Raw genomic sequence first — 15228 nt, forward strand, 5'->3', positions numbered from 1 at the left:
ATGTACTTACTACGTGCACTTGCTAAAAGAAAATAATAATAATAATACTCTATCCGTGCCCAGTCTGGCAAGAGAGGCCAAAAGGGTGTTTAGCATCCCCAGTGGCTCTGCAAGTGTGGAGAGGATATTTTCTACTGCTGACCTGCTCTCCAGGCACCATCGCTTGAGCCTGAAGCCACAGTCTCTGGCCAAACTCGTGTTTCTAAAAATGATTTCAAAGGCACCGTAGACTGAGCCAAATAAGGCATTTTGTTTAATTTGTATTTCATTCTAAGTAAGTCACAGCCTATATGCACAATTTATGGACTATAATGATTTAATACAACAAAATGTTGTTTCAATGCTGAGCGCTTAATTTCCCTGACTCCCTACCAGCCTAGTGTTTCGCACTCGCAAAATGCTTCACAATGTATTTCTTTGTAGACAATAGCCTTGAAATACTATAGCCTAAAAAAATTAGGCTCCCTGTCTGGCTCCTGACCTATATTTAGACTGTTTATATGCTGTTTAATATGACATGTAGCCTATTTTAAATGATGAGTGCTCCTTACATTCATCTTTTCATGTTTATTCAAATACTTTTAATTCAAACCATATGGTTAGTTTTCAATACTTCAAAACCAAATGGTAGTCACAAAAATAGATGGGTATTGGTCAAAATTGTGATTTTAATGAATGGCTCAAATTTGAATTGCTTGTGAATGCTGTTGGGTTTTTAGCAGAGCGGTTGGAAATGACATGGAGTGCTGGAATGGTGCACAAGCACCGCTCCATGAGTGATGAGCGGGATTTCCGACCGCTCAACTCCTCTCACATACTTGCTCATCTCCGTTCACGTAGTCTGGTTCTTATCAAACCATTCTGTGTCATCATAATGCTGCAAGGAAGAAGTAGAGCGCTCTCCCTTCCTGGACACCTCAGAATATGACAATTTGTTGTTACTTTTACCCCAATTGGTAGTTAGTCTTGTCTCATCGCTGCAACTCCCGTACGGACTCAGGAGAGGCGAAGGTCAAGAGCCGTGCATCCTCCCCAAACACAACCAAGCCACACAATGCCCACTTAACACGGAAGCCCTCCATACCAATGTGTCGGCGGAAGCACCGTGCACCCGCGACCGTGTCAGCGCAAACCCAGATACTCTAGTGGACTCGAACCCAGATACTCTTGTGGACTCGAACCCAGATACTCTAGTGGCACAGATAGCACTGCGATGTAGTTCCTTAGACCACTGCGCCACTCGGGACACTTGTTTATCTGAAGGATTTCCTGTAATGTCCCTTCAGGACTTGTTGTTGTCCGACTCATATGTAAACCATTTGTTTACGTTAATTAATTTTCAAATGGACACAGCCCAAACCACACAGCCAGTAGAGTTCTTATTATCAGGTCAGTTAAACAGTGCTGATTGATACCTTTTTATTGTCCCAAATGATATTTGGTTGGTTCAACATTAGCAAATAGTACAGCAATGACATCTTGAGTGGTTTTGCTGCCACTGTCTTGAGATGGTAGATAGATATTTTGTTCAGAGCACACACACACACACACACACACACTTTTTTTCAGAGTACTGGGTCAGGTTGTTAGCCTGCCTCTGTCTGTATTGTTGTTACAACACAAAACCTGGCCTGTCTCTTTGTATACACTGTAAACCTCCTCTCAGGTCTAGTGATATTGTGGAGAGGAGAGCACTCCAACCTGCCATCTTCACACAAACAAGGTCTTCACTCGAGTAAACCACTTCAAAATAAGTGCATTAAATAAGGAATAGGGTGCCATTTGGGACACCAAGGCCAGCATGCCAGGTACTTTGGACCCATTCCAATTTGCTCCAACAGATCCATGGAAGATGCCATTTTCATTGCTGTTCTCACGGCCCTAACACATCTGGACAAGAGGAACACCTATGTGAGAATGCTGTTCTTTGACTACAGTTCAGCATTCAACACTGTTGTTCCCTCCAAGCTCGTCACCAAGCTCAGACCTCTGGGTCTGGACACAAACCCCTGCAAGTGGATCCTGGACTTTCTGACGGGCAGACCAGTCTGAAGATTGGCAACAACACCTCCTCGACACTGACTCTTAACACTGGGGCCCCCCACGGATGCGACCTCTTGCTATACTTAAGCAATAAGAGTCTTATTGCTCTTATAAACTGCTTACCAACGTAATGAGAACAGTAAAACTGAAAGTTGTGTTATACCCGAGGTATGCGGTCTGATATACCATGGCTTTCAACCAATCAAAATTCAGGGCTCAAACCGCCCAGTTTATAAGCCATGTTCAACCACGACTGTGTGGCTTTGCACGACACAAACTCCATCATCAAGTAGGCCTGATAACCAGCAACGATGAGTCAGCCTATAGGAGGTAAGTGAACTGGCATTGTGGTGCCACCACAAAAACCTCTCCCTCAACGTCAGCATAACAAAGGAGTTGATTGTCGACCTTTCGGATGCAGAGGAGGGAGCAGGACTGCAGTAGAGTTTATAAGTTCCACATCACCGAGGGCTTGACTTGGACAAACAACACCACCACTCTTGTCAAGACGACACAACAGTGTCTCTACTTCCTAAGTCAGCTGAGCATGAGGTCTGGTACCAACAGTCTCATAGACCGTTTCTATCTACAAGCCATCAGACTGCTGAACACTTGAACTGGACTGACCACCTGTTCTGATTCTCCACTCTTTAGCACACACACACACACACACATTCATGCTACACACACATCTGCTGCAATCAGACTCTTAGTATGAGTGCTGAATACTGCACATTTTCACTTTCCCCCAATCTCCCCTTCCCCAAAACACATGTACAGTTGAAGTCGGAAGTTCACATACACCTTAGCCAACTACATTTAAACTCTGTTTTTCACAATTCCTGACATTTAAGCCTAGTAAAAAAATCCTGTCTTGGGTCAGTTACGATCACCACTTTATTTTAAGAATGTGAAATGTCAGAATAACAGTAGAGAGAATGATTTATTTCAACTTTTATTTCTTTCATCACATTCCCAGTGGGTCAGAAGTTTACATACACTCAGTTAGTATTTGGTAGCATTGCCTTTACAGTTTTTAACCTGGGTCAAACGTTTTGGGTAGCCTTCCACAAGCTTCCCACAATAAGTTGGGTGGATTTTGGCCCATTCCTCCTGACAGAGCTGGTGTAACGGTGTCAGGTTTGTAGGCCTCCTTGCTCGCACATGCTTTTTCAGTTCTGCCCACAAATTTTCTATAGGATTGAGGTCAGGGCTTTCTGATGGCTACTCCAATACCTTGACTTTGTTGTCCTTAAGCCATTTTCCACAACTTTGGAAGTATGCTTGGTATGACAAGTATGCATTGTCCATTTGGAAGACCCTTTTGCGATCAAGCTTTAACTTCCTGACTGATGTCTTGAAATGTTGCTTCAATATATCCACATGATTGTCCTCCTCATGATGCCATCTATTTTGTGAAGTGCACCAGTCCCTCTTGCAACAAAGCACCCCCACAACATGATGCTGCCACCCCCGTCCTTCGCTGTTGGGATGGTGTTCTTCGGCTTGCAAGCCTCCGCCTTTTTCCTCCAAACATACTGATGGTCATTATGGCCAAACAGTTCTATTTTTGTTTCATCAGACCAGAGGACATTTCTCCAAAAAGTACGATCTTTGTCCCCATGTGCAGTTCCAAACCGTAGTCTGTCTTTTTTATGACGGTTTTGGAGCAGTGCCTTCTACCTTGCTGAGCGGACTTTCAGGCTATGTCAATATAGGACTCGTTTTACTGTGGATATAGATACTTTTGTACCTGTTTCCTCCAGCATCATCACAAGGTCCTTTGCTGTTGTTCTGGGATTGATTTGCACTTTTCGCACCAAAGTACGTTAATCTCTAGGAGACAGAACGCATCTCCTTCCTGAGCAGTATGACGGCTGCGTGGTCCCATGGTGAGGTCTTGGCTGATTTATTTTGATTTTCCCATGATGTCAAGCAAAGATGCACTGAGTTTGAAGGTAGGCTTTGAAATACATCCACAGGTACACCTCCAATTGACTGAAATCATGTCAATTAGCCTATCAGAAGCTTCTAAAGCCATGACATAATTTTCTGGAATTTTCCAAGCTGTTTAGAGGCACAGTCAACTTAGTGTATGTAAACTTCTGACCCACTGGAATTGTGATACAGTGAATTATAAGTGAAATAATCTGTCTGTGAACAATTGTTGGAAAGATTACTTGTGTCATGCGCAAAGTAGATGTCCTAACCGACTTGCCAAAACTATCGTTTTTTAACAAGAAATTTGTGGAGTGGTTGAAAAACGAGTTTTAATGCCTCCAACCAAAGTGTATGTAAACTTCCGACTTCAACTGTAAATATTGGACTATAAATTGTGCCTTCCTGTATTATACTTATGTTCAAGTGTTCATTCTATTCTACTGAGCCATTTACTTTATGTTCATATATACTGTATACCATGTGTAAGCCAAACATATGAATAAAAACATATGTATTTTTGGATCAACATCCAATACTTCTCTATTCTTTGTCTCGTCTCAGTGGCTACTACACGTCTGCTGGTCCCACTATACACAAACTACAACTTATAGGCTTTATAAAAACATTTATTAAGTCTTCATAAAGATGACATGGGTGCTTCACAAGTCATGTTTGAGCAAAGTCACACTACAGTAGCTACACGTCTGTTTCACCTCGCAATCGTAGACGAAGACGTACTAGACACTATCAGTAGAATCCAATGAAGCGAGTGGCCCCTTTTCAAAGCACGCAGATGCAAGGAAGTATGCAGTGGGTGTACGAATGCACAGATACACAAGACGAATGCACAGACCCACAAACATTTTTGGCTACATACCAGCTTCGACTTACACATGCTGGTACTGATGTCGGAGATAATTAAATGTCAAATACGGCAGTAGAGGCGCACTATCCTCCGGCTATAATATACAATTGAAAAAAACTTGAAGTGTATTGTATTACACTTCACACTCTGATCTTTGAGCAGAGTCTGCGCTGCGTTTTTGAGTGGTGCACACTTGCCATGTTTGGTAATGCCATTTGATTGATTTAGTGGAAATAGTTGAGCCTAAAGCCTGGCTGTTTTAGAATCTTGTCTGTTAAGACCAACTGTTCCAGAATGTTCTGAGGAGAACAGAGCACACCACTCTGCCATCCGTGTGGGATTTGATTTAGTTGCGATAGTTCTATACAACTTCTATGGAACTAGTTGTTCTGATAGTCCAGTAGATACGCCCCCCCCCCCCCCCCCCCAAAAAAAATACCCTATTGTTCACTTTGAGGAGAGCAGAGTCCATAAAAGGAATTGCCTTACAACTTCTATGGAACTGGTCTAGAATGTTCTGAGTACAGCAGAACACACCAGTCAGTCTCTAAGTCATTTCCTTCATTAATCTCCATCAGACAACAACATGGCCATCTGGCTGTTATACCGTCTGCTTCAGCCAGGGTCTGAGGCTGTCTGTCTTTTTCTCATTAGTGATGAAATAGTCTGTCCTCTGGTCAGGGGTCAAGCTATTTTCCCAGGCTGAGAGAGAGAGCTTGTAGTCATGTGTGTTCAGTGTAAAACCATTGGATGTGGACAAAATCACTTACAGACACTGGCTTGTTGCCTGTAGAGGGTGTGTGTGCGCAGCAGAGGAATGTTCTCGAGGTCAACGACCTCGCTAAGCTAACTGCAGGCTATCTAAACTTCCCTTAGCTAGCCTAATGCTGTTGTGTTGGTCTAGTCTAACTGTAGGCTAAACTTCTAAACTTCATTTGAGCCAGCCCGTGCATAGAAGCCTACAATGCGGTTGTGTTTTGCTGCAGCGTGCTCATATACAATTCACATTCGCCTAGTCTCTTCCCCACTGCCGCTGTGTCTGAAAACACAGGCGTCTGTGAATTTAAGCAAATCAGACTAGCATTTGCCTATCTGCACAGTGCGAGAAATAGTGAGCCTCCTCTCTCAATCAGTTCCTAGTGTCTTATCTGTACGGAGGCATAGAGGAGTAAGGAAGAAGCGTGGGCCTTCTCTGTCTCTGACCCCGTGTCTTTGTATTGTCTGTGATTATAAGTTGTGTTTTGATGCGTTGTCAGATCCAATAAGGGAAGCAGACAGACAGCCAGACAGACAGGCAACATAATGCTGTCCTATTGATGTCCACTTAATCACTGAGCCAGTCACAATAAGGTTATGAACAGTATGAGAAAGGGAGGGAGAGCTATAACAGAGACTATATAGGGAATAGGGCACCATTTGGTACACACACTCGGTCTATAATGTTGTATTGTAACCTACAGTCAATGTAGGTTTAACCCTCTACTCCAGGTTGTGTATAGTTACAGAAATGTAAATTCCCAGTAACACCTGTAAATATATAGATTCCCCGGTAAATCTGTACATTTACCAGCATGAAGGGGAATGTATAGATTTTCCAGGAAATGTATAGATTTTCCCCCAAAATTTGTAGATATCCCGATTTTCCAATTATAGCCTAGAAGACATCTCAAGAATGTCCACTTTTGGAAAGACACAGGGTTTTTCTCATCTTCTCTGACCATATACTGTATATCATACCTAATTTGTGTATCAAGACATTTCTGGATTAGATGTCTAGATTTCGTGCTGTAAGTCTTATGACATGGTGATGGTGAATGTCGTATTCAACCTCACCCAGGTCACAGCAGGTTCACTCTGTCACCACAGAGTGTATACTTACATTTACCTTTTCTTTCTTTCTCTCTCTCTCTCTCTCTCTCTCTCTCTCTCTCTCTCTCTCCTCTCTCTCCTCTCTCTATCTCTCTCTCTCTCTCTCTCTCTCTCTCTCTCTCTCTCTTCCCACCTCCCTTTCTCTTGTCTCTCCCTCTCTCTCGCTCTCTCTCCATCGCTCTTCTCTCTCTCTTCCAAATTCTAAAATGCTTTATTGGCATGACAAAAGGACTTGCATTGCCAGGAAAAACTATGTTGAACAATTCAACAGGACATAGATGACATGTAGAAACATTCATCCGAACCAGAATAGCTCATCAACCTGTAACAATAATCATCCATTTATTCAACTTCAAAGGTAGCGCTTTTCAAAGAATCACAAAGCGCTTCCAAGCACAAAAAGAACAACATAACATCATGGGATGGAGAGTCATTAGAACGTTCACGGCTTGAGTGGTCATCTGAGGGAGGTGGTCAAGCGGTTAGAAAAAGTCCGGAGGCAGGCAGGCAGCAAGCGCGGTCTCATCAAGGTGTCTCGCTGGCTTATCCGTTGTAGACCTCGGATTTAACTTTGAGCGAAGCCACTGTGGTCCGTGGACTCCGTAGTAGGTAGCTAGCGAGCTACTCCTTTGCTACGATCAAAATGGAGGGGCGCCCACTTGGACGACTACGGCAGTTACGTGGTGCCAGAAAGCACACCGCATGTCAATCATAATTCAATATCTCTCTCCCTCTCTCCTCTAGCTCAGTGGGAACGGATGATAACATTATGAAGTGTGTAACCTTACATGTCGCTCGCTCTCTCTCCCTCCCCTCCAGCTGAGTGCCAACGTGTTGATCTTCCTGTGCACCAACATGATAGGTATCTGTACCCACTACCCCGCTGAGGTATCGCAGAGACAGGCCTTTCAGGAGACCAGGGGGTACATCCAGGCCCGGCTCTACCTACAGAGAGAGAATCAGCAACAGGTAGGCCACACACACACACACACACACACACACACACACACACACACACACACACACACACACACACATACGGGCATTCATTTACACAAGCCATAACACTTGTTGACCTAACTATATTTTCAAATTATTGTGGGTCAACAATATAGAGTATTTCTGAATGCCTCTATACTCTACCAACATGTTCCCACGCAGTATTCCAACGGATGACTGGCACTCAAGGCAGTGACTCATTGAGGTTTCTAGCTGTTGAAACACATGAAAGGCAATGGGTTGAGTGCTTTTCTCTCACTTCTCTGTCTCTCTCCCTCTCTGTCTCTCTCTGTCTATCATACACATTCTCCAGGAGCGCCTGTTGCTGTCGGTGCTGCCGAGGCACGTTGCCATGGAGATGAAGGCAGATATCAACGCCAAGAAGGAAGATATGATGTTCCACAAGATCTACATCCAGAAACATGACAACGTCAGGTAACCATGGACACACACCCTTTCCCTCTGCCGTAACCATGGACACACACTGACCATTTCACTCTCTTCCGCAACCAGTGGTGCTGAGGTCAAAATGTGACACATCTGTATTTGCTCAAATGACAAAACTGCCACAGTTCCTCAAATCCTCTTAAAGCCCATTAAAGGAAAGGATCCAAGGTCCCTCCCTGGGACTGCTTCCGCCAATGAACTTTGAGAGGAATTGAGGAAACAAGGATGGAGGAAGCAAGCATATGAAAGCCAGTAATGCCTTGGGCCCATATCCACAAAGTGTCTGAGTAGGAATAGTGATCTAGGATCAGTCCATGCTATCTTATTAAGTATTAACTAAAACGCTAAACTCATCCTAGGTCAGCACTCCTACTCTGAGATGTTTTGTGGACCCTGGACTACCTGCTCTAACACCACCAGCCTCTTGACCCAGATATTAGTCTAAACTCTATTCAGTCACCATAAAGATGTGTTGAATTAACACTGTGAAACTCCTCTCTCTCTATCGGTCTGTCTTCTATCATGTTGTTGTTGTTGTTATTATTATTATTGAGTCAGAACATTGATCAAGAGGGCAACAGCGCCATCTGTCATCTCTCCACTAGAAGTGTCAACATTCCAGTTGTTTTTCCTCTTCCTTGTAATTAATACCACAAATTAGAAAATGAGAATCGTGCTGAGATGTCTTCACTGGGGAGGGAGGGAGGACTGAAGGTGACCTATATGAGTCCAGACGAAAAGCTGAACAGAATAAATGGCTCTCTGTCTCAAGAAGAGATGGAGGAAGGGAGCAGACAGGCTGGTAGGCGCATGACCATGCTGATGATGGGTTATTGATCTGTCTCTCCCTCTTCCCTCTCTCTCTCTCTCCCTCTTTCGTTCTCTCTTTTTCTCCCTCTTTCATACAATCTTTCCTACTCTCGCTTTCTCTCTCGCTCTCTCTCTCTCTCTGTCTTTCTTTCTCTCTCCGTCTCTCTCCATCCAACAGTATACTGTTTGCAGACATCGAAGGATTCACCAGCCTGGCATCACAATGCACCGCACAAGAGTTGGTCATGACACTGAATGAACTTTTCGCTCGCTTCGACAAACTAGCTTCGGTGAGCAGTTAGACATCATATAATCAGTCACTTCAACCCCGTGCGTCAGATTTCAAACATATTATAGATGTACTCTTTACTTTTAAATTGTGGATTTGGCATCGGCCATAGTGACGTGTAATTCATTAGCTACTGGCCACTTACATTTGTGTTGTTTCATGCTCCATAATACATTTAACATTTTACGTATAAACTACATCCTAACCCTGAACCTGTGTTTGCGGCACATGTTTGTGTGTCCTATAGGAGAACCACTGTCTGAGGATCAAGATCCTTGGAGACTGCTACTACTGTGTGTCTGGTCTGCCTGAACCCAGGGCCGACCATGCACACTGCTGTGTGGAGATGGGAGTGGACATGATAGAGGCCATCTCGTGAGTCACACACACTAATGAATAACCTACTTTGAATTAGTAAGATGCACATTTTGGCTTGTCTAGAATCTATCGTAACAGGGGTTTTTCGGTGTGTGTGTGTCTGTGCAAGTGTCTGTGTGTCTAACTGTGTGTGTGTGTGTGTTTGTCTCCCTGCAGGCTAGTGAGAGAGGTCACAGGGGTCAATGTGAACATGCGTGTGGGTATCCATAGCGGCCGGGTCCACTGTGGAGTGCTGGGACTCAGGAAGTGGCAGTTTGACGTATGGTCCAACGATGTCACTCTAGCCAATCACATGGAGGCAGGGGGTGCGGCAGGGTAAGCCCCTCCCACCACCAACACAACATAGAAAACTCCTATAGGGTTGCACTTGATCTACTGCTAACCATTTAGTTGAGCATGCAAGTTCAAGCCTTTATTGTCAATTTTTTGGTAAAAAAAAAATCATTTGTCTTTGGCTTACAGGCATATGGCTCAGACACATCACAATTAAGCACAAATAGAGAATAAAACACGTTTGATAATACAATAAATCTAACTAGATGTGGGGCATCATAATAAAGTGTTAGTATTGATTACACTGTTGCTGGTATTGCAGTCCTCGAGATTCAAAATGTCCTCTGATGTACTGTGTCAACGTGACCCCTTGACCTTGTGTGTATGTGTGTGTTACTAGGCGTATCCACATCACCAAGGCCACCCTACAGTACCTGAATGGGGACTATGAGGTGGAGCCGGGGTTCGGAGGGGACAGGAACGCCTATCTGAAGGAGAACAACATCGAGACGTTCCTGGTGCTGGGTTGCAGCCAGAAAAGGGTCTGTTGTTTATTTAACGAGTTAAATCAATCGTTTTCCCATTTATACTAGGACAAATAATAGTTTATTGTCCATTGTCAGTTTCAGATCACAGAAATTCTTCATTTCCTTTAGTTATCCATTTATTCATTGGTTTCCTCTTTTTTTTCTGGATGGTACTTATCATTAATTATTCATTGAGTTATCAAAAATAATGTGTATTGTTCGAAATCTCTGTCAGAATCTATGTTGGTAATAGTATAGAATTTTGGGGGGGGGATAAAAAATACTGTGTAACAACATTCAAATGTCCAGTGTGAATAAGGTCTATTGGTGTGGTCATTTCCCTCCCTGCAGAAAGAGGAGAAGGCAGCGATGGCCAAGAGTGCCATGATGCAGCGGGTACGTGCCAACTCCACCGAGGGCCTGATGCCACGCTGGGTACCCGACACAAGGTTCTCCAGGACCAAGGACTCCAAGGTCTTCAGGCAGATGGTGAGAAACTGATGACCTGGAATGGTCTGAGAGCAAATGGTTGCTCCATATAGCTAGGATTCCATCCAGTTGGCGACAGATTTTCATGTGAATATTCTCAAATCTGCGTCAAGAAAATATGTGCATTTTCCCACCAGAGGTATTTCCACCAAACTGACTTGTTGCGGATTTAAAAAAAATCAGTGCGTGATTACATGATGCACACAAAATGTACTATTTGGCTTAAGTTTACATGTACCGAATAAAAAAAATTGAAAGTTCAATGTGTTTCCATCGCATTTTCAACTCTTGCTGATAGTTTGGTCTCAAAAAACTGTTGCGTTAAATAGCATATGTGCCTACTCTGGTTTTAGTATGTGCACTCTAGCTAACAGCTTGCAGATAGTGCGGGTAGGCTAGTCTACATGATGAGATGATTATTGATAAGAGGGAGAATGTTTTGATTTGTCTAACCAGAACAAGACCCTCGATATTTATCGGAAAGCAGCATCAAGCTCATCACCGTGCACTTTCACCACCCTGTGAAGCTCGTCATTTATTTCATCCGTAGCCTAATAAACTGCATGGTTTTACGAGTGTTAGTGGGAGGACCACATCATCACTTGACTCCACCAACAAACAAATTATCTGTCGACATTTATAGAATTGTACCAAAACTTCCTGTTTCCATCACGGCTGTTGTGATTTTTTTATTTTATTATACGGTATGACTTTACTGACATAAAATGGTTAATGTTTTTTGTCAAGCAACCTAAGCTTTAATCATGTGCGTAATACAAGCCTCAAGCCTCTAAAACAGCCAATGGAAAACTGAAATCATGTCTCGATCAGTATAGATCCAACACCATCACAACAAGCGGGAATTAGTTACACAGCTCCGCTGTGATTAAAGGGGTAATCCACAATTGCTATATACATTTTTTGTTTGTTATAAATTTATTATATATATACGCATTTCTTCTTGAGGAATATAACTTAGAAATGCCTCATGAGCTCAGTTCAACTGTCGTACTCATCATAACCCAAAATATAAGCTTGTTTTACCACAATGTTTGTAAACAAATTAAATGTAAACAAACATTGTATAGCCTCAAAATATGCATAAAACTATAATTTCGATATCTTGGATGGTCAGTCTTTGCATCAATAGCTCTGTCTATGAATTTATGTGGTTACATTTCTCCAGGCCCGTCCCTCAGCTTTTTACCAAAACCGAGGCAGGGTGTATGTACCCTTTGTTATTGTTTCAATCGCAGATTGCCCCTTTAATGTCCACCCAACACCCAATGGAAGTTAGTGGCCAGTGGCAGACAGCTAGCCTAACACTTGTTATTGACTCTGATATGATTCACAACAACAATGCTTCAGATCTGATCAGTCTAGCAGGGCTGCATCTCCATGATCATTTCTCCTCTCTTCCTGTTCTCAACCTCTCCATTCCCCTCTCTTTCCTCACGGCCTACACTTCACCTGTCTTCTCCTCTTCTCTCTCCTCTTCTTCTCACCCTCTCTCCAAAGTCACTTCCCTTCCCCTTCTCAACTTCTGTCATCTTGTTCCTCTCCTTCTCTTCTCTTTTCTCCTCTTCTCATTACCTCCCTTCCCCTCACTCTCTCTTCTTTTCTGAGGGGTATTGCCCAGGGGGAGGACGGTGTAATTTTAATCCTACAGCATTAATTAAAATGTCAGTCTGGCTCCCAGGGATTAACTGTGCAGATGTCTGAGTCTGGCGGTATGTGATTTTCACTGGCTTGGTTACACTGGTTTTCACTGGCTACGTGTCTAAAACATCGCTCTCTCTCATCCATTCTTCTCTCTCTCCTCTTTCTTTCTCTCTCTCACATCCATTCTTCTCCTCTCTCTCTCTCCCGCTCTCTCTCTTTGTCTTCCTCTCACTTTTCCCAGGGTATCGATGAAACATCCAGACAAGACAAGTGAGTCCTATTTTGGCCCAGTAGTTGTTATCGGGTTACTGTGTGTGTACTCTGTGTTGTTGTAGGCATTGGCCAGTTTGTGTGTGTGTGTGTGTGTGTGTGTGTGTGTGTGTGTGTGTGTGTGTGTGTGTGTGTGTGTGTGTGTGTGTGTGTGTGTGTGTGTGTGTGTGTGTGTGTGTGTGTGTGTGTGTGTGTGTGTGTGTGTGTGTGTGTTTAATGTAGTAGTGTAGGCATTGGCCCATTGGGGACTGATTGGCACACTGTTAGTTATTGTTGGAGCTAAGTTTAGAGCAGACTGTTGGTTTTAGAGGGTCAGAGTCAGTCCAGCACTAATTCCCTATTGGCTCTTAATCACTGCCTGTCACAGAGGTAGACCTGGGTTCAAATAGTATTTGTTTTCTTTCAACAAAACGCTTGATTGAGCAATGCCTATGATGGAATGGAATAGTCTCAAAAGTGTAACGTCTGCACATCTGTAAACAGGCTAAGAATTCAAATACTGTTTGATTTGTGCTTCTATCTCCATGACCCTGTCTGTTGTCCTTGTCTCTCTGTCCCCGTGACCCTGTCTGTTGTCCTTGTCTGTCTGTCTCCATGACTCCGTCTATTATCCTGTCTCCCTGTTTGTAGCCGCTGTGCCCAAGAGGCCCTGAACCCTGAGGATGAGGTGGATGAGTTTCTGGGCCGAGCCATTGACGCCCGCAGCATAGACCAACTCCGTAAAGACCACGTCAAGAAGTTCCTCCTCACCTTCCAGACTAAAGACCTGGAGAAGAAGGTCAGAGGAGAAGTGTTAACACTGTTTAAATTCAGTATGATGCGTTGTGATTTGTTGATTGAGTCAATGATTCATTTATTGATCGATTTGACTATGACAATACATATAAACCCACTCCAGACCAGGAGACATCACGTACGTTACAAAATGATAAAGGAAGCACAATAAAGCCTAAAGGATTTCTCTCCCGTTGTGGTCCTCCTTATTGTGTTAACAGCTTGCTGCTGCAGCTAACGCGGCCACTAATTGTATTATTCCCTCTCCCGATGATGTTTTCAGTACTCTAAGAAGGTGGATGATCGTTTTGGAGGCTACGTGGCCTGTGGTCTGTTAGTCTTCTGCTTCATTTGTTTCATCCAGATCATCATTTTCCCCCAGTAAGTCAATATCTTGAATTATAACCTAACCTCTCTTCTCATTGTATTATTTTTTAAAATGTATATTGGATTTTGTATTCATTCACCTTTCTAATTATACCTGCATGGAACTAAACTAGGCTGCTGGTTGGTCTGGTTGAACCGCTACGGGGTAGCCGGCTCAATGGACCAAATAAGGGACCGCCCTTTTAACCGTATTAAACCTATCAAAGACAACATACTGAATTCATGTAGTAATGTACTAAATAGTAGCCTAATGGTAAATTGAATTTGGTGCAGTATGGGACTTCCGGTAAGATGTATTCTTCTTCTCTTTCTCCGCAGCACTCCCCTCATGCTGGGTCTTTACATCAGCATCTTCGTCATCCTCGTCAACATCCTCTTCATCTGTGCCATCTACTCCTGCATCAAGGTACGGGACAAGGGCCACCATTTTCTAATCGTCTTATCACCCTTTCATAGCAATGTAGCCAAGAGTTGGCATTTGTTTAGATGATGCGTTATATTCCTCTAGAATCCATGTGTAAATAGAATTTCAAGGACCATCAAACATATTCCCCAGATCCCAGGCTGTATCTTTTAATCTAAGAGGAGGACTAAGATGAATGATTCTCTTTCTTTATCTCTCGCTCTCTGTCTCCCTGCCCCCCCCTCTCCTCCTCCCAGCTCTTCCCGGCTGCATTGCAGACGCTGACTAAGAAGATCGTCCAGTCTCGTACCAATAGTACCCTGGTGGGGGTCCTCACCATCATACTCCTCTTCATGTCTGCCTTCGTGAACATGGTAGGGACCACTATTTGCTTTCCCGTTCATGTACAATAACAGTGTAGTTCGAATTGCAGGTAATAAAACGGTTCCTTTTTAAAGCGCTGTACAGTACTGCGGCATAGCTTTTTTTTTGTGACAAGCTATCAGTAGAAGATGATAAAGCACCGTGTTGCACGAACATTGTGAATAATTCCTCCGATAGTGCCTGCAACGGTAGTAATTCAGTTTGACATCCGTGGGTTTGGGTTTCTCTGTTGGTTGACATGTGTATCTCTCCCTGTAGTTCACCTGTGACAGAGAGGGCCTGGTGGACTGTGTGGTGCGTGAGCGTAACCTGTCCTCCAGTTTGGTGACTCTGTGTCTACTACACAACCTGACACAGTCGGCACAGGACGGACTGACCCTGTGCCCCAGCCAGCCCATGCCATGCCACTTCCCTGAGG

At 43.6% G+C, this 15228-nt stretch overlaps 1 protein-coding gene across 3 annotated transcripts in view; it reads left to right on the forward strand.

Moving 5' to 3' along the window:
* Positions 1-15228, forward strand: part of LOC110491936 (adenylate cyclase type 6) — an 82566-nt gene that overhangs the window by 51520 nt on the left and 15818 nt on the right. For all 3 annotated transcript variants that reach the window (XM_036946822.2, XM_036946823.2, XM_090202685.1), the window contains 13 exons: positions 7538-7687; positions 8031-8152; positions 9153-9264; positions 9511-9638; positions 9798-9956; positions 10315-10456; positions 10793-10930; positions 12834-12862; positions 13493-13640; positions 13920-14017; positions 14342-14429; positions 14684-14800; positions 15069-15227. In XM_036946822.2, the coding sequence (XP_036802717.1) occupies positions 7538-7687; positions 8031-8152; positions 9153-9264; positions 9511-9638; positions 9798-9956; positions 10315-10456; positions 10793-10930; positions 12834-12862; positions 13493-13640; positions 13920-14017; positions 14342-14429; positions 14684-14800; positions 15069-15227 (1590 nt within the window). The remainder of the gene's footprint in view (positions 1-7537; positions 7688-8030; positions 8153-9152; positions 9265-9510; positions 9639-9797; positions 9957-10314; positions 10457-10792; positions 10931-12833; positions 12863-13492; positions 13641-13919; positions 14018-14341; positions 14430-14683; positions 14801-15068; position 15228) is intronic.

This window comes from Oncorhynchus mykiss, chromosome 16 (genome assembly GCF_057628025.1).
Source record: "Oncorhynchus mykiss isolate SJ-2025 chromosome 16, ASM5762802v1, whole genome shotgun sequence".
Classification (NCBI taxonomy): Eukaryota; Metazoa; Chordata; class Actinopteri; order Salmoniformes; family Salmonidae; genus Oncorhynchus; species Oncorhynchus mykiss.